This window comes from Pseudoliparis swirei, chromosome 7 (assembly GCF_029220125.1).
Source record: "Pseudoliparis swirei isolate HS2019 ecotype Mariana Trench chromosome 7, NWPU_hadal_v1, whole genome shotgun sequence".
Classification (NCBI taxonomy): Eukaryota; Metazoa; Chordata; class Actinopteri; order Perciformes; family Liparidae; genus Pseudoliparis; species Pseudoliparis swirei.
The window spans coordinates 20,157,963-20,176,480 of record NC_079394.1 but is presented as its reverse complement, the minus strand read 5'-3'; the positions used below and the strand labels follow the sequence as shown (position 1 = coordinate 20,176,480).

The 18,518-nt window shown below is 42.8% G+C and overlaps 1 protein-coding gene across 7 annotated transcripts in view; it reads left to right on the top strand.

Annotated features, from left to right (window-relative positions):
* trim36 (tripartite motif containing 36) overlaps window positions 1–18,518 on the top strand; it is a 28,858-nt gene that overhangs the window by 5,349 nt on the left and 4,991 nt on the right. The window contains exons 1-10 of one of the 7 annotated variants that reach the window (XM_056419381.1): window positions 733–819; window positions 1,733–1,979; window positions 8,200–8,546; window positions 9,183–9,329; window positions 10,379–10,474; window positions 11,241–11,378; window positions 11,513–11,628; window positions 12,519–12,640; window positions 16,399–16,516; window positions 16,828–17,033. In XM_056419381.1, coding sequence (XP_056275356.1) covers window positions 784–819; window positions 1,733–1,979; window positions 8,200–8,546; window positions 9,183–9,329; window positions 10,379–10,474; window positions 11,241–11,378; window positions 11,513–11,628; window positions 12,519–12,640; window positions 16,399–16,516; window positions 16,828–17,033 — 1,573 coding nt within the window. In that variant the 5' untranslated portion in view covers window positions 733–783. Of the gene's footprint in view, window positions 1–732; window positions 820–1,732; window positions 1,980–3,064; window positions 3,229–5,033; window positions 5,165–7,142; window positions 7,207–8,199; window positions 8,547–9,182; window positions 9,330–10,378; window positions 10,475–11,240; window positions 11,379–11,512; window positions 11,629–12,518; window positions 12,641–16,398; window positions 16,517–16,827; window positions 17,034–18,518 lie in introns of those variants that run through there. The other 6 variants (XM_056419383.1, XM_056419380.1, XM_056419379.1 and 3 more) reach the window with 6 other exon arrangements.

Genomic DNA, 18,518 nt, shown 5'->3' with positions numbered 1-18,518 from the left:
CCCCTCGGCTGTATATTCTGCTTACTGCAAACCGGAACATGTTGGCATGCCAGCAGACTGAACTGCGTGTATACCATTATAGTCCACCTGTTGAACATCTGCATGATGGCTTACAACTCAAGCTCTTGGGGAGAGTGGTTCTCCTGTAACCACAAGGTACCCGGTTCAATCCCCGCTCTCCCCATAATTTGCATGTTGAAGTGTGCTTGAGCAAGACCCTGAACCTCCAATTGCTCCCCGGGCGCTTCACTGTAGCCCACTGCTCATTAATTACTTAGGATGGGTGACATGTGAGATAGTAAAGTTAATTAAATTAATTATTATTAAAACTCAAATCACACCTGGCCAATTCCTATTGTGTCTCATCGTAATCACTCGGATTCAAAACGAGGGAGATAACGCAAAGTAAACATGCAAAACACGGCTGCAGACTCTCTCCTGCATGGGAAATGGCACCTGAATGGGACACGTTGGATAGATGAGTCGGGAAAGTTTACGAGCAGCACGTGAAGGCAGCATTAGTTCCTCCGGAGATCCTCCCCCTCCCCCTCTCCACCCCCCTGTGTCGGTCCGCCCGCGTGCACTGCAGCAGTGAATGGGCCGCTGGTTCTCCCCAGCGCCGCCGCGTCGCTCAGCCGCGTCACTCTATTTAAATCCACTCAGTCCGTCGCTGTCGGCATCTTCTCCCGCAGCCCGAGACGTTTTGTGTTTCGCACGAACGACACAAAACACGTCGGATAAAGTTTACTTTCACTCCCACGGGCTCGTACTCGGTCCCTCACCATGTCCGCAGAGATGCGGAGCAGCTGCACAACTCCGGTGAGTGAGAGAGAGAGAGAAGTTATGATTTGTAAGCGTGTTTTGTCTTGTTCGTGCCGTCATTGTTTAACAGGCACGAGTTATCTGCTCTGCATACAAAGTGACCGGCCACTGAGAGAAACACAATGTACTTTTTTATAGCCGTAAACCGCCACCAGCGTGCGTTCTTTCATTACTGACTCAAACTGTTGTTTATACTTTTTATTTTTACGAAAAAAGTCGCTTTTACGAAGGACAGACGTGTTGTACTTTTGGTTTAAACTTCCTCTATACCCCTCTGGGTATTGTCTTTTAGCACGTGCGGAGGGGGTTCCCCTAACTAAATCATTGTTTGTACTTTTGAGGTGTTTTATCACACCACCTGCAGCACGTTAACTAATCAGTCCCACTATGGGAGGACAGCTTCGCTCCTATAAACCTTCTATAATCGTCTCTTCTGCTGCTGGAATCATGTGTTTTTTTAACAGTTTGTCTATATTTAAAGAGAAAAGTTTAATCCTCTCTTATGTAACAGAAGAAACATGTTAACACAGTTGGCTGGCCGTTATTGTGTATATAAGTTGAAGCTTTTCTCGGGTGGGATAAATAACTACAACTTTATCTGAAGACTACATTTTCCCACCTCACCAACACAGCAACTTGTAGTTTACACAGCTTAAATGCAAACAATGGGCCAATTTGAGTTTCATCAAAAATGTCCTAATAATAGTTTGCAGCTGTATCCTTTCCCCCTGGTGTAGTTGTCCGAGCTTATTTCAGATTGACAACGTCTGTTTTTTTCCCACCTCAGTTTCTCACTTGAGAATCTTTTTATTCTTAATTTTTTAAGATGACGCCAGCTGTGGTTGGTGCAAAGCTCCGGGGGCCTTTTTTGTGGCATTTTTTCTTCAATTGATTGTGTCTCCATCTCCAGGTCCCAATCAAAAACATCGAGAGGGAGCTGATCTGCCCGATCTGCAAGGAGCTCTTCACCCACCCGCTGATCCTGCCCTGCCAGCACAGCGTCTGCCACAAGTGCATCAAGGAGCTGCTGATGCTGAGCCATGACGACTCTTTTGATGCCGGCTCCGAGTGCTCCCTGCCGGGCAGCCCCAGGTCCAGGGTGCCCTCCCCATCCATGGAGAGGCTGGACCGGCTTGTGAGATCAGGTGGGTCTCGGGGTAAGGAGTCAAAGATGAGTTTTTCCATTTCAGATTTGAATAAATGTGTTCTTTACTGGAAGGATTTCATTACGTTCAGATTGGTGCAGGGAAGTGGATCTCACATTACTGAAAGGATGTTGAGGCTTTTGGTGGGAGTGGCTTTCGTGCAGTGTTGTTGGGCAGATTGATTTATGTGAGCTGATGAATCATTAAATGGAAAGCACAAGTATTGAATTGCAGCTCAGGCCATTTATGATGGCTTCCAAGTTGGACAATAGGTTTTTGTGTCATTCATGCCAACTTGCTGTTGCATTGTCTCCCTCCCAATTCCCATAGGGTCAGAGTTTTAGTTCTGTCATCTCAGTGGCTTCATTCAACAGGTTTCAATGGCTTGAGCCACCACCCAAAGAAAAGAACATAAGGTTTAAAAATGATTTCTCCAATAAGGAAATATTTGATTATAAATAGAGACGGGGCCTGTTTTATTACCTAACAGTGTAGTGCCACTGCAGTTTAAAGGTTGAGTGCAAATAAGATGATGGAAACTCTGAGTGGGACAAAAGCATTATTGTCTGCTGTCTGGTTTTATAGTGTGGCACAGACGCTGCCCTCCTCCCTCTCTTGTCCTAGATAAACAAGAACAAACATAACAAAATTATTTGATAATTTTACCACTCAGCCGTAGCATTTTCTGTCATCAGCTCTTCCTCTAATCCTGTCTGCTTGTACATGCTTCATGAAAAAGACGGCACGGGAACCTGACAAAGCTGCATGTTCGTCTACCGCAAGGAAAGACATGCTGACAAGCCCTTTCTAGCACTAATCGTCTCCACTGTCTGCCTCCAATAGCCCAGGGCATCAAACATCCACTTCAATCATGCAAGGGCTCATGCCTTCATTTGACAATGTTTAGGAACTTTTAATCAGATATACAGGCGTGTGTGTTGTGTACACATGAGTGAACAGAGCACATCTGTAAGCTCCCTTTAAGATAGTTTAAGCTGAGCTCGAGTTAGAGAAAGCTGTTTTTAGGGGGGGGTTGCTGAATTAACTTGTCACAACATTTTTTTTAAAGTTCTCTGCTGAACACATGCACTGCTGCAGCCAAGCTTGAGCAGGTCAATGTCTAAGCCTGGAAAACAGTGCGGTGGGACACAAGGCTGCCTTTCCTCCCTCCAGAGCTCTGGGCGACGTGCCATTACGTTAAAGATGCTGTCTCATTCACACTCTTGTCTACTCTTCTTCCATACTCTAAGCAGGTTTTAAAGTAAGAATACACAAGTTTCGATTGATGTTGGGAGAAAATGTAGCGTCTACATTTTGTAAACTAATTGTGGATGTCGGGTAAACGGCCCTAAGAATGCCACAGAAAGCAAAATGAGTCTTTTGTAAAGTTTAGCTGTCAGTCATATTCAAGCTGCAGCTTGATGTCTCATGGTGACAGTATTGTGTTACTACTTATTGGTGTAAATTATTTCACTGAAAGAATCTGTATAATACAGACTGGCATCTAGTTTACTTTAAAGACTGCAGTGGAGTGACTGTTGGTGTAACCTGGAACCCATTTAAATAAGATGTCTCAAAGCCACACTGAGGTACAGAGCTAAAGCGACTCTCAGAGTACAGTGATGTGAACTACTTTTTTGGGAGTTATTCAGCCATTCATGGTTCAAAACCACGAAGAGTGTGCCCTCAAACACAGCCTCTCTCATTCGACTCCCCCCCTTCAACCTGAAAGGGTTCATTCTTCACTGGCAGGACTGCATCTGTCGACGCAGGAAATATTCAAATCCTTCTTTTTGGGTAAACAAATGTTGTGCCGTGCTGAAAGCCAGTTTGTGCACAATGATAAGTCTGTCATTTCCATGCTGTCATATTTGGGCAACATGAGGTTGTTTCTGTGATTAATGCATTTAAATCGGCTGATTACAAAACACAAATACTTTTAAGATGATTTAGGAAACCCCAAATTACTTTCTGAGCAGATTGCCTCCCAAACCGAACAACCAAGTAATTCTGCAAACCGCCTCCAATGCTGGGAGGTCAGATCATTGTAGCCATGGTGACGCAGCCTGCCTGTAAGGAAGGAATGAACGAGGCATTAGGTGAAAGGAGCGAAAGAAAAGACTTGCGACTATATTTATCAGTGCAGCTTGGACAAGCTGTGCACGGATGGAGGGAAGGCGGTCACGAAAACTTCATCTGCATTGTTTTTCAACTTCATCTTATTTTGTTTTGCCGGGGCTCCAAACGCAGCGTGATGCATTCATGTTCAACAGCTAACTCTTGACTTTAAGTGCTCTTGAAGGAATACTTTGTAATGTTGAGACGTATGCTTACACAGTTGGAGGTAAACATACCAATATGTATGCTAAATATGAAGCTACAGCCTGGACAACGTTGGCTTTGCATAAAGATGCTTTTTAGTTTATAATTTTGAATGTAGGTTTTTTTCTAACTGATGACTATTGATGGTTTCACTTTTACAGGCAGCTTAATTTGCTTGCTATCACTGATCAAATGTATCAGTAAAAAACGCTGATAAGTGGTTTTAAAACCAGAACACTCTAAATGGGCCTTGCATGTTCTAGATGTGATGGTTAAAGGCTGAACGGCTTTAGTAAACGCTCCATTCACACATTTGATCTAATTGGTTTAATCGATACAGAAGCTGGAGGTTAGAGTCGTAGAGTCAAACAAGTGGTTTCCCTGTCTTCCTGCTGGCTGAGCCAACTGTCTCCTTGGGTCTAGCTTTATATTCAGCAAGTTGGCAAATAAGCACATTTACTAAAATACCAAACGACAATTGTTTGAGTACAGCAATGTGTTTCTCTTTCACAACGGTTATCTAGTCTGGAAAAATTGCGAAATTCTGTTTTTAAATTGCATGGATTTGTGATCAAATGTAGACTAAGTGCTCAGATCAAGAGTTAATTGTACTTGTGTATATTTTAAAAAACGTTTTGTATTTCACTCTAACCTGGATTACCAGACTTTTCCTTCATTTTAATTAAGTTGTCTTTGTTTCTCGAATGTCATGCTGTTTAAGACGCACTGGTTTCTCACGTCACTTCACATTTTGCATTGTTTCTTTTTTCTTGTTGGTCTCACCTCACTTCTCTGTTCATTGCTTGCAGCCACAGTGCGAATGTCGTTTGGAAGTCGAGGTAGATGGGGCCTCCGTGTTTTGAGTAGCTGTAGTAGTGAGTACAGTTCCTAGAAACCCTTGTTTGGTTCTACCCTTTCTCCACTAGTCTACTTCAGCCCTGCAAACACGACCATACGACCACCGGTTTGGTATGAAATCGATTTTTCAGGAGTCTCTTTAGTTACTGCGTTTTAATGTTGTCAAACGTGTTATTCACTGTTTGACACGCAATGCCAGGTAGTAATAGTTGAATCAAAGAAAAGGTACTCCTTTAAAAGAAAGTCCACTGAGCATTTTTTTGCATTTAAAAAATAAATTCAAAAAATCCAGATCAACAAGGAATTTAAAGATGGTGTTAAGAGGGAACCGACTTCTTTTACAGCAATGTTGAGTTGGCATACATAAAGATGGACTAAAAGAGGACTGCTGTGGAGTAAAGTAGGAGATGAGAATCTGAGGGAGGTAGAGTTGGGAGTTTTGGCAAGTGACAAAAGGGAATTTGAAGGAGCCAAGACTAAAATGAGGGAGAAGGGGGTGAAGATGTTTTGTAGCAGTGGGACAGGAACATGTGTGTTTCTGTGCACTAGCTTGGTATTCATCCTGTAAAACATACAGTATCTGCAAGTAAAGCTACTTGATTGAGAACCGTTAGTCTCCGTTTCTAAATTGTACACACGCCCATGTACTGAAATAACCTAGAATCTGTTTGGGCTTGCTAAGATTCTTAACACTTACTGATGTCTGTGTCTTTGGATACCGTTTATGCTTCACTTGACAATAATTAGTGTCTGTGAAACGGTTTATAAGAATGCAGACCTGTTTCACCCTGCCTCTAATGGTTTTAGTGATGATGAATTGAGTGCCAGATTGCAAGCCAACTAAAACAAGTCTGAATACTAGTTTTGTTGGTCACATTTAAGCCGGCTAATGACACAATTCGACATGCTCAGTGGATGTTTTAAGACTTGTTTTATTTCAAGAAATAGCATGTCTATACTAATCCCTTCCAAAGAATTGAAGGTAATAGGAGCTGCATTTTTTTAAAAACACACACACACACACACACACACACACTCTCTCTGCAGGCCTCTCCTGTTTGCTTCCTGTTCCCTCACATCTGCTGTCCTGTCCACAGAACCAGAGTTTCCCAACACATGAATAGAGACATACGTGCTGTGAGGTCATGAGACGAAGTGTCATCAATGGGAGATGTATCCCCTCCCAGTGTTTGCAGCAGAGACTACAACCCATCATGGCAGCTGGTTAATGAACTCCAATTCCCATAGTCAGCAGGGCAGTTGGGGCCAAGGCTGCTGTCCAGTTGAGGTGGCCGATTACCCTGGAGGAGCTGGCATGAGGGAGAACAAAGGGCAGGCGCACACGAGATGATGGTGTTTATGTTGTGTTAAAGACAATGAACCAGAAGTGTGTTTTGTCTCGAGGCTTTTCTGCTGCAGTTAAGTTATCCTTTGCTAAAAACTGAATTTTGAGTTGGAAACCACTGCTTGGCATCCTGATTTGTGCATCCCAAGATGATCCCGGCCAAGATATCACAAAGCCTACATACATACATCCATCCATACATCCACTCACTGTCCCCATTCTTTGTTTCAAGCATGAAGGCCTTCTGACAGACTTCTCCTTTTCATCCAATGATTTGACATGAGACCATGTTGGCCTTCATCATCGTAAGACTAAGTTTTTCATCCTATTGTCACCCCACAACGTAAAGTTCACCTTTTTCATGTGCATTCAGGTCTGAAAGATATTAATCCGTCAATCAGAGCGCAGTACTTCAGTTCCTTGTGACATTTCTCGGCAGCAAACTGTCCTTACTGCACTCTCAGTCCTCCGTCCGGCTCACGTCACTCAGACACACGGCTAAACCATCACAGAGTTTGTGTTTGCTGTTCTTCCACTGCTTTCCCTCAGCTGCACTTTTGTGTGCAACAGTGTTATTTTGATGTCGTGTTCTTGTATTTGGCTTTCCTGAGGAGTGTTTGATTTAATTTTCAGGTCCTCGGAAACGAAGTGGAAATACTGGCTTGCATACTGAGATAAATCCAGCACTCCTCGCTTTCCCTGTCCCCCAGAAACGTACAGCAATACTTTTTATGTCATTTATTTTGCCGTGTGGTATCTTCAGTTTGCTGCCTTTGCGTTTTGCATTCCCCGTCGCTTGCTTCTGTGACGTGACCTTGTGCAACACTTCCCATGTTTCCACCCGAGTTACTCTGTTGCTGCTTTTTTGCGATGCTGCCGCGTCGGTAACGAGCCGTGTTGTGAGAAACTCTTGAAAGCAGTGTTGCTTTCAGAGTCTTGTTGTTGTGTGAAAATTAGTGTTGCTGCATTGACCTGGACATGTGAGATTAAAGTTCACAAACGGGACATTTTAATTGCTTCATTTGCACACCAAAAAAAAAAGAAATGCTGTTTGTCTTTTATTTTTAATCACTCATTTTAGAAAATATATTTCTGTTGTCCAGCTCATTGTGTGCACTTTCATACTATTCACTCCTGTGTTAATTGCCTTGCAGTCTGAAATTGATTACTCGTACAGTGTATTCTCTAAAAGATCCACGGATGCCGTCCTCCCAATAACTGTCCTGTGTTCCTTCAACTGCCCCGTTACTCTTGGAAAGTCTCTTCCTGGACTTATTTCCCTGTAATGACGACTAGCCAATGAGTTGCCTGGACTGATGTGTTGCTCCATACATCGGTGTCCTCATGGAGTAGTGGTCATTGTGGAAATAAAGCTCAAAGGGAGACTCAGTGAGGCCCTATTTGTGAAAGCGTATACGCATTATCAAAGGCATCTCTTCTCCGTAGGATCATACTTGGCAAGTCATGCAGATGATGTAATGCTGCTTTTGTGAATCTCAGCCCAGAGAGTGTCCAACACAAACGGTTGTTCACATATTTCGAAGCCTCCATTTGACTCTCGGAAACTATGCCTTCAGTGTAATTTGAAATCAAAGGACATTGTTGTTCACACGTCAAAATATGGCCTCAGACGAGATCTGGAACTGGGTGACCCAAATGATACCACATTACACAGAATCTTTTCTCACCGTCTTCGCTCTCCTCCAGGCTCCATCTCGTCCCCTGGGTGGCGGCGAGGCTCCGTGACTCCCCGGGTCACCACCATCCCATGCCCGGGCTGCCAACATGACATCGACCTCGGTGAGCGCGGCATCAGCATGTTGTTCCGTAACTTCACCCTGGAGAACATCGTCGAGCGCTACCGCCAGGCCGCCCGGGCAGCCGTCGCCATCATGTGTAACACCTGTAAGCCGCCACTGCAGCAGGAGGCTACGAAGAGCTGCATGGACTGCAAGGCCAGCTACTGTAACGAGTGCTTCAAGCTGCACCATCCCTGGGGCACGCCCAAAGCGCAGCACGAGTATGTTGGTCCCACCACAAATTTTAGGCCCAAGGCAAGTACCGTCCGTCACTCCAAAGGCTCTGTTTGTCTTTTTTCTTTGATCTGTTATTTCCTAAAGATGACCAAACATTAATTCTAACTGTTGGACTATGACTATCTCTCATGAGCCGAGTTGTCACGAGTGCAAAGTACATTTTAGCATTTATAGATTTATTTTAATGTTATAACATATTCACAAAGATTTTCAGCTTTATTTTTCTCAGATTATTTTGAGTTTTATTCATAATGTATTAGATTATTCTTCCACTGTTGGTACTGAACTGATTGGAAATCCAAAACAATCTGAATCATTGATCTTGGAGTACTTTAAGTATCTGAAGCGTTGTTGGAAACTTGAGCTACTGCGCTGTCAATTTATTGCATTGCTCTGTCCAATCCCTTTGTTAATCAAACGGCTCAAAGCTGTCTGAGCTCAAAGGGGGATTTCGGCAGTTAAAAAAGTGCTGATTTAAATTCTATTTTAAGACACTTTAGGAAATGGCTCACCGAGAGCCGTCTAGATGGTCTAAAGTTTAGGCCATGTTCCTGTTTCACTTCAGCTAGTTTTTGATCGCCGTAGAAGTGAAATGCAGTCGCTGTACGTTCATATTTTGTCTGCAATTTTAACTCATTCTGTTAAATATCTCAGATTCTCATGTGCCCAGAGCACGAGATGGAGAAGGTTAACATGTACTGTGAGGTCTGCAGACGACCCGTGTGTCACCTCTGCAAGCTGGGAGGATCCCACGCCAACCACAAAGTCACCTCCATGAGCAGTGCCTACAAGATCCTCAAGGTACCACATTCAGACACTGACTCTGTGAGTCTCTGAGTCTGTGTTCATTCAATACGCTGGAACTTGTTTTGGTGTGATATGTAATGAGTCATTTGTAGTATAACACAATACTGTCTTATAATGGAAACGATGAAGCTGAGCTTGAACACAATGCCACTCTCTAAGGCTTTTAGTGCCGTGGTGGCCAAACAAAGCTGCTCTACAACTCTGAGTTATTAGTTTAAGTGCCAAGAACCACCATTTTGTGTTGCTATTCAGAACAGATGGATTGTTGTTGTGCTGCACTGCCCACTGAGTGATCCCTGACTCATCTCCAGCTGTATTATTAATGTCTGACCCGTACCTGTTTTGGCACTGGATCTTGTCTTTTGGAAACTGAAACCCAGTCAAGCTAAATGGGTTAAAACTAATTGGTCTCGCGTGTGGTCGTCAGATTTGTGCCACTCGGTAGACGTCAATCAGTTTGAGTGTTGGGTTTAGCTTGTGTGACGATAAAATCGCCAGCAGTGGTTCAGGAAGAAAGTCCGAAGCAGCGTCAAACACAGACGAGCAGATTGAATTTCACAAACACTATGCTGCTTAATATTTAATGACATCATTTGTTCCCCGTTATTTTGTGTGCAATGTCTCTACAAATTGTTGGAAGATGTATCTGATGTCCTGGAATCCCACGCCAGCCAGGAAGTAGTTTTAGTTGCACTTCCTTATAAAAAGCAATGCACACTCGTAGTCATATCATTGTGATGCTGAAGGTCGCTTGACACGCGGCGCCCACTGAAACCGGCTCTCGCATACATGGTCATATGGGACACTGTGCACATGAGCAGCTGCAGCTGTGAATCTGATATAAGATGAGAGGAAAAGGCTGTGACCCATGTCAGAGTTTGGGAATATGAGCACAAAGTGTAAATTGGATGAATTCCACCTTGTTCATTACAATGACGCATCAATATCTTATCCCCTGAATGCCTCGTCGGCATGTCTGTGCTTCAGAGTTTCAAGACTTTATGAAACTTACTTTGTGTGCTGCTGATCTCTTATTTCACCAGGAGAAGCTGGCCAAGAGTATCCATTACCTCATCAGCAAAGAGGACCAGGTCAGGACTCAGATTACTGGTCTCGAGTTGCTCGTCAATCAGACCGAGGTGAGAGCTGACTCATGCTGCTAGAATTTCTTTTTTTCCACTTCTCTCACAAAATCACATCTTAAACCTCCTTCAAATCTAGTTCACTTGATAGTTCTAGAAAGCAGAATGAAGATGTTGTCTCTTTTTAAACAATACAAAGGTATTGTGCAAATGGTTATATAGCTTTCACAAAACCAGTCTATTAAGTTGAGGAACAATTGGACATTGTTTATAGGAATAAGGAAGGTCACTGAAATAACCATATGCAAATCACACAAACAAAGAAGGCGAGGATTTGCCTACCAGTTTCCTTCCTGCATGTCCTTCCCTTTTTTCTTTGCTGCTGGTCCTAAATGGGCAGCGTTCAATCTACCTACGCTTCTGGTGTTTTATTAGTGTTTGGGATGCTCTCTTGGTTCGCACTTTTTTTAATCCTGGTCTTTATGTGCTTGTGTAATGTGACCTTTTAAGCTTCTTCCTTGAATATTACCCACGAATAGGGCTGACATGCAGTATATTCCTGGTTTATAACCACCTTCTGTCAAAGCAGTTTTAATTCAATAACAAACATGATATCTAATATACAGTAATGCCTGAACTGCACTGCCACTGTTGCCTCAATACCTTTTGTATTGGTTGGGAAACGAGGTGAATAATCACATAGTTACAGGCTGACTCGATACTCTGACCCCGCTGAAGAACGGCTTCTAGTGTGTGTTTTGGGAGGGACAAATGAAAGTTTTATTTGCGTCACGTTGATAACAAAATGATCATCTACTCTCAGGAAAATGGACAGCTGGCAGAGCGTCAAGCCAATGAGCACTTTGACCGTCTGTTCGAGACTCTGCAGGAGAGGAAGTCAGAGATGCTGAAGTCGATCGAACAGTCTAGAAACCGACGCATGGACCAACTCAAGGTTCAGGTATGAATATGCAGGACTGAGTTTCATTCCTATAGTGGATCCTCTCATCCAATGAGAAAATAAAGCATGCTTTCATCCAATGCAGAACAAGTATCCTGCTTCCTTAAAAGTCCTAATTTGTTTTAATGTCCCAGATGGACGAGTACCAGGGCATGCTGGAGAACAGTGGTCTCGTGGGCTACGCCCAGGAGGTGCTGAAGGAGACGGATCAGTCCTGCTTCGTACAGACTGCGAAGCAGCTGCACATCAGGTAGAGCTGGGTGGTTCAACTGAAGTGACTGATGAGTGTTAATGATGCATATATATATATCCACCATTTGAGGTTATTTATTATTGGGGACGGATTTGTACATGTGATGTAGGTAGCTAAATTATACTACTTCTGTAAACTATAACTTTAAAGTATTTGACCGTTGTGATTGAAATTCAAGTAGAAAGAAGTAAACGACTAACATTACCTATAAAAGTTCATTGTCAGCGCACTTAAGCACCACTCTAGTGTCTTACAGTTTTCCTCTTTCAAGCCAATAGCAGGAAGCTGAACCAAGCCAGATGGGATGGTTATTTATTGCGCCGTCCACCACTTTAAACTGTCCAATTAATAATTAAGCAGATTCATAATGATTATCGGATATTAATCTGCTACAAATCTCAGAAGATAAACTTGATTATTGGACAAACTTCTCAATATTGAGTGAAATACCACTTATTTTTGTGATCACATCAACTATCATTAGCAATACCTCCCAGTGGATTTCACTCATGGGATTTTGTCTGTTGAGAGCATCATTCAGATCATTTGTTGGGTGACCAGAGTGTGTCAGGAACACATGAAGCCACGTGCAGAGGTTACCAAGCTCAAAGGGCAGTAAAGGAAAGACTTATGCCGCAGTGTCCAGTCGGCGCTGTGTCTTCTGCTCCAAGCTGACTAATCGATCTCTGTAAGCAGCTTCTGGGTAATTGGGAAACCGTTTCCCTCAACCGCATGATACTGTGACCTGTACATTTTCTGCCTGTCGACAAGGACCTTGTATTTAATACTTTTTCAATTATGAAAGCTAATAAGATGTGGACTCAACTACCTGAATGAAGTCCAAGTACAAGATTGATCTTCAATTTGTCTGTTTTGTGTGTTTTCAGGATCCAGAAGGCCACAGTGTCTCTGAGGACCTTCCATCCTGCATCTGACCCCTGCTTTGATGAGTTTCTGCTGGACACATCCAGAGAAGAAACTCTGCTCAAAGAGATGTGCTTTGGTGGAGGTACTTTAATTCAATTAAATGGTGTGAGGTCTGCGTATAAGTACAATGTTTACTGTGACCCTGACACTGATGCAAAACAAGCAAACTCAATTTTATAACTTGTTTTCTTCACTAATACTGAATGAAAGCCCTGTCCCCATCTGAACAGTGTTTAGATGGTTTCAGGCAGTTTTGTGATCCCCGTTTAGTTCTCACACTGGTCCACTGTAGTGTCTGCACACATGACGTCTCACGGAAACCTTTTGTTACAGGACATGCTGCAACGAGGGTTTGACCCCAAGTGGCTGGAAAAAGGGAGCATTGGTTCATGTCACGGAAATATGGGAACAATCTCTGCGTCTATTCAGCTTTAAAAATGAAAAGGGTTATTGTTCATGTGTCCTCTACACCACGGCAAAACTTTATTTCTAATGCAGAGTTTTGCAGCTTTTATAAATAAGCTTGTCCTTTTTTAAAACTAATTTAAATATAACAGGCAAATGGTCAGAATAATATGATTGTCATGTGCTCAGAGGTCATCTGTAGTATCAACAGGTGCAACTCTAAATGCAGCTGTGCTGCTCTGTGAAGCTCGTTTCTACTCTGATTATGGAAGCTTGTTCTATAAAAGACTAATCGGGTTTACATTTTCCAGGGAAGATGGGATGCATACTACTTTCATTGAACTGGCACTACTTCCTTGAGAAAATAAAAAAAGTGAATTGGAAGGATTATTGCACTTCTGTACGTATTGGTTGTTATGAGACCAAAATAAACAAGTAATGTAAGCTTGACACTCGGCCAACAGGAATATGCAGATAATATTACAGTGTAGCACGAAACTGTCAAATCACAGGTGAAATAATTTTTTCAATACAAAGTAAAGAGCTGTATTTTCCGAGGATTTTCTATTAAAAAAACGGTTCGTTAGACTATGACAACAATTTTTGCTGAATCTCAAATGGACAGGAATGTTATCAATCAAGGTTTCGAAGGTCAAAAGTCAGCTTGTCAATTGATCAGATTGCAAAACAAAGTCTAAATAAGGAAGTGTGAATCCGATGGGTCACAAAGAGAGCAGTATTGAATACGCCGCTGCAGATGGTGACGGTTGGCTGTGACCGTTCAGTCTGAAGTAGCCAGAGGTGGTTGACTGGTGTTCAGGGACATCGGGCCTCTCAAGACAAAGTAAACGTTCAGATTTGAGTGACCGCTGTGCTTCTAGACAATAGGATTCACAAACGTGTCAAAATTATGGAGAAATGAAGTGCTACTGACAATGTAGAGCAAGCGGAGGTCTCGTGGGCGTTGAGCCAAACAACTGACGGTTGTCTGTGTGACTGTTGGCCAGTTTGTGGCTGTGGGCTGTTGTTGCTGCTCTGCAGGGCAGCCCTGTTGGCTTGTTTAAAATCAGTGATGTGAGATCTGAGGCTACTGTTGGTTCTGTCTAGACCCACGGACCAGTGGACGGGAAATGGACCACTTTCTGTACAACTCGGTAAAACAAACTTTCGGAAAATGATGACACCGATTGTAGTAGAGTTGTGAGTTTGATATAAGTAATGCTTTAAAACAGTGTTTTCAAAAACAGTCAACTTTCAAATGGATAAAATGTGTTTATGTTGCAAGCCCACACTTTAAGAGAAATTACGGAAGTTTTACGGAAGGATTTCTACATTATTCTTTAAACATCCTGGGCAACTTCAGTTGTTGACGCAACTATTCATGGCACACAACAAGTAGGATGTAATAAAAGAGGGGAAATTGGTGACATTGCACTAAATTCAGCAACCAATTCACCAGAATTTACACTGCAAAGATGGTGAGACATACGATTGGGCAACCATTTTGAAAGTTGTGGAACACGTGATTTAAGCATCTGTGATGTCTCTCTTGTAATGTTTTCCTTTGCATTAACATTTAAACGGATTTAAGTGCACACCAACACCCTTACTATGTAAACATTGAGTGGATATAAATCCTCTTGTTCCAATCCCCAAATTATGTTTTAGTCCCATTGTCTATTCTGCAGTTTTTCTTTTTAGCCAAACATTACCCAAAAGCTTTATTAAGTCCTCTTATTAGACTCGTTTTAACATGAGTGAATGTTCAGCTGTTGGGTTATTATTTATTATTATTATTATCCCAACACTGAAGCCAATTGACTTTTCATGTCAGAGTGTAACCTAAATTAATCCCTGTAGGAGTTACTGATGCTCTTAGTCAGAGTGCAATAAGAAGCTATAGGGGCATTAATACCCTGCAGTAGTTGAATTGAAGTATTGGTAGACAATACAGCAGTAAAACAATGAAATAATATTGTAGCTCAGTGGGGTAAGGGGGTCGTCCTGCAACCCCAAGGTCGTCGGTTCGATCCCCGCTCTCCATTAGTTGCAAGTCACTGAACCCCCAGTTGCTCTCTGGGTGCATCACTGCAGCGCACTGCTCCTTAATAACTAAGGATGGGTTACATGCAGAGAACACATTTTGTCGCCTGTGTACCTGTCCTCTGTGCAATGACAATAGATTGAATCCAATCCAATCACTGGGTAGTGCCCCAAAGCTCTTAAACATCCTTTTAGAAAGGAAACTGAAAACACATCTATGTTTATGGAAAACCTGAGGCCGATTTGTAACTGTCTGAACTGACCGCAAAAACATTGCTATTTTATATTTTGAATATGATTGGCAGCCGTCTTGTTTGTGTGAAGACGTATGTGTTGGATTTTGCTCGATGCCTGTAGCTTGTCCAAAGTTTTCTACTTGTATCTCCCCCTCTTGGATAACGGTGTGTTATTGCTTCCCGATGTTAAACCAGCTGCAGATTTTGACCCCACGCTCTGCTTCATGAGCGGCCGTGAAAGTCTTGAGTGTAAATGCACCGTGGTCCATTTCAAATGAGGGTCTGAAAACATTCTTCCTCAACTATTTCCACATTGAGTCAAAGTTTTTTTATTTAATAAATATCCTTTTCAAATATGTGACGAGTTGAGAGTCCCGACCTTTCACATTCGAGAGGGACGACGGCATCGAGAGAAATAAGCTCCCTGCTGTGCATTGTGGCCTGGATGCTGTCTGACTGGCAGCAGCCGTCACTCTGTGGTCATCAATAGTGCTTTATAGGTTCTCTGCGTCGCTGAACATGGTGACCGCTTTGTTGGATGGCTGACTGCTTGATCACAATTTTTTTTTTTTTTTTGTGCCCGTTAGTGTCATTGTTAGTTTCTAATAAATATTTATGCGATTAACTCATCTAACACAAAGGTATTCTGTTACATGGGTCAAGTATGTATAAGTATTGAGCGGAAGCCATCAAAGGGGTCAGAAGCGACCGTGATGAAAGTAGGGAAAGAGAGAGGAAGAGAGGTGCTGCTGTCGGTGGTGGGGTTTTACAAAGTGCATTTCCTGGCCCTGGGTCTATTTGAAAAGCTCTTAACGGGCTCCATTATGTAAGACTGTCTTGTCCATTGTGCCGAGTGGATAATCCTGACAAATTTTATCTTTGCCATACTTTCACTGCGGCATTTGCTTAAAGCTAAGATATTGAGCTGAAGCACTATACTAAGCATGATTAAGGCTTTTACTGGAATTTCCTTCTGTATAAATACTGTAGTTTTTATTTATGCTTACGATCTGTTAAATCTTGATAATCAAGGGAACACATTGCTCAGCATTTACCTCTTGTTTTACACACTATTTTACATTTAGACTGTCTTGCTGCCATCTCTGGTTTACATTTACTAACTGGTTATTTTGTTTTTCTTTTCTTACTACTCTAGTCCCAGACCCTCCCCTGATTGACCTGTCCAATAGCATAGTCTATAACGAGGCCTCGATCTGCTGGAGGCTGCCTGATGACCACCTACCTACAGATCACCACATGCTTGAATACCGCAGGTTGGCGCGCACATGCAAAGAAATAACAATATTTAACCACAAGCATTGAGCTCGTCTGGATAGGGCGACTATGGGTGAGTGGGTAGCAGGTCCGTCTTTCAATCAGGGGGTTGGAGGTTCAAGCCCCGCCCTAGTCGATGTGTCCTTGAGCAAGACACTTAACCCTGAGTTGCTCCCTGTAGCTACGTCTACAGTGAATGAATGTAACAGTACTGTAAGTCGCTTTGGATAAAAGCGTCAGCCAAATGACATGTAATCTATAGAATCCTCCAAACGACTTGATATTTATTTGTGAACTTGTTTTTCTTCAGACTCGGGGGCCCGAACAAGTCACCGTCCCAGGAGCACGGTGAGGACGGTGGGGGCTGGAGGGCTACAGACAGGGTGTACGGTCCTAGCACCGTGGTGTGTGACCTAGTCCCCGACAGCCTGTACGCCTTCAGGGTCCGAAGCTGCAGGAACTCCTTGTTCAGCCCCTACAGCCCCGAGGTCACCTTCCACACACCACCTGCACCTGGTAAGCCTGAGGGGCGGGAGTAAAGTTTTCCAGAAAATATGTCCTAATACCTTTTCCCCCGCCTATGATAAGTGTGTGCGAGTTGTTCTTTTCTTTGAGTCTTCCTATGGGAAAGGAAGCTTAAGCATAAAAAAAATGATGGCATAACCCTAAACTGCATTTGATTCTTAGCTTCAACAACACAGATTAATATTATTAATTATTTTTAGATGGCAGATGAGTCTTTCTTTTATTTTCAATTCTCGCGAAGCATTCGGTGGCAGTAAGGCTGTTTATCACCATGGTAATGGCGTCTGTGTTTTTGTTGGCTGAAACCGATATAGCTTTGTGTGGGCGTGCATGGCGTAGTACAGCACGATGGCTTGGGAAAGACACCTGTAGTTGCATCTGTTGCAAGCCTTTTCGACTTGTCTGAGGGGCGTATGCTGGAATAACAACGCAATCATCCCCAACCATCCGCTGAACTAGAATTACAATTATTTCCCGTCAATTTGATTTATATTCTGCTGGGCAATCATTTAAGTGTCCTCCCTTTTGGAAATATTGCACAGATTATTCATAATTTGGGATTTGCCGATGTGTTTTCTGTAGTATTGTCACGTGACACACTTCAGACTCCAGGTTCCCCTCCCAATAACAGAAGGCTGCATCGAATTGTGTCAGTTGCACACGTGACGCGTCACTTCCTGTGCCTTGTCATCTGTGTTGGGATCTTAGCATCCACATTCCTGTGCGCTCTGGTTTGTGGAAGACTGAGTGGATGGATTCACTGTGCGTCAGTAATGAGGTGGTATTTCAGGCCAGGGTGAGAGGCAGGGAACTACACACACACACACACACACCTACTCATGATAAAGCACGAGTGGACACAGTTGCAACAAACTATTATTTTCTTCAGCCACACCCCTTTTTAACAATGTAAGTGCTTAGATCTTTGCTTGGTAATAATTGATTAGGTTAACAGAATATCTTTGAAAAATACTATGAATATTAAAGTCTACTTCTTAACTGGATGCCAAATTGTAATTCCAATTGGGACTGATTTCATGCTTAATTACCGTTGCCCCCATTTTTTCGTTTATTTATTAAGTTACGGTAGCAAGCGGATGTCACAGGTTCTGCTGCATATGAAAAAAAAATGTAAACCCAAAGACGAGACTTTAATTGGTTAACAAAACAAGGTTATATACACCTGTTGGCATACGTCCCTGACATGGCACTTCAAGATGGCTGTCGGTATGAGTGTGTAACGGATGTGAAACGGGCATAGAAGAACTTGACTCCGATGGTGGATTTTCCCAGCATTTATTTATGCTGCAGAAGACAATGAAACACACTTATTGCCTTCTGGTCCGTCTTTGCACTTCCGTCAGCAATACCAGACCATTGTGTGGGAGACAGGACCACACTCAACACAAATAACAATTTATCAAAAACATGTAACATACAAGGGGAAAACAGCGACCCCCAATGGACAAAACAAAT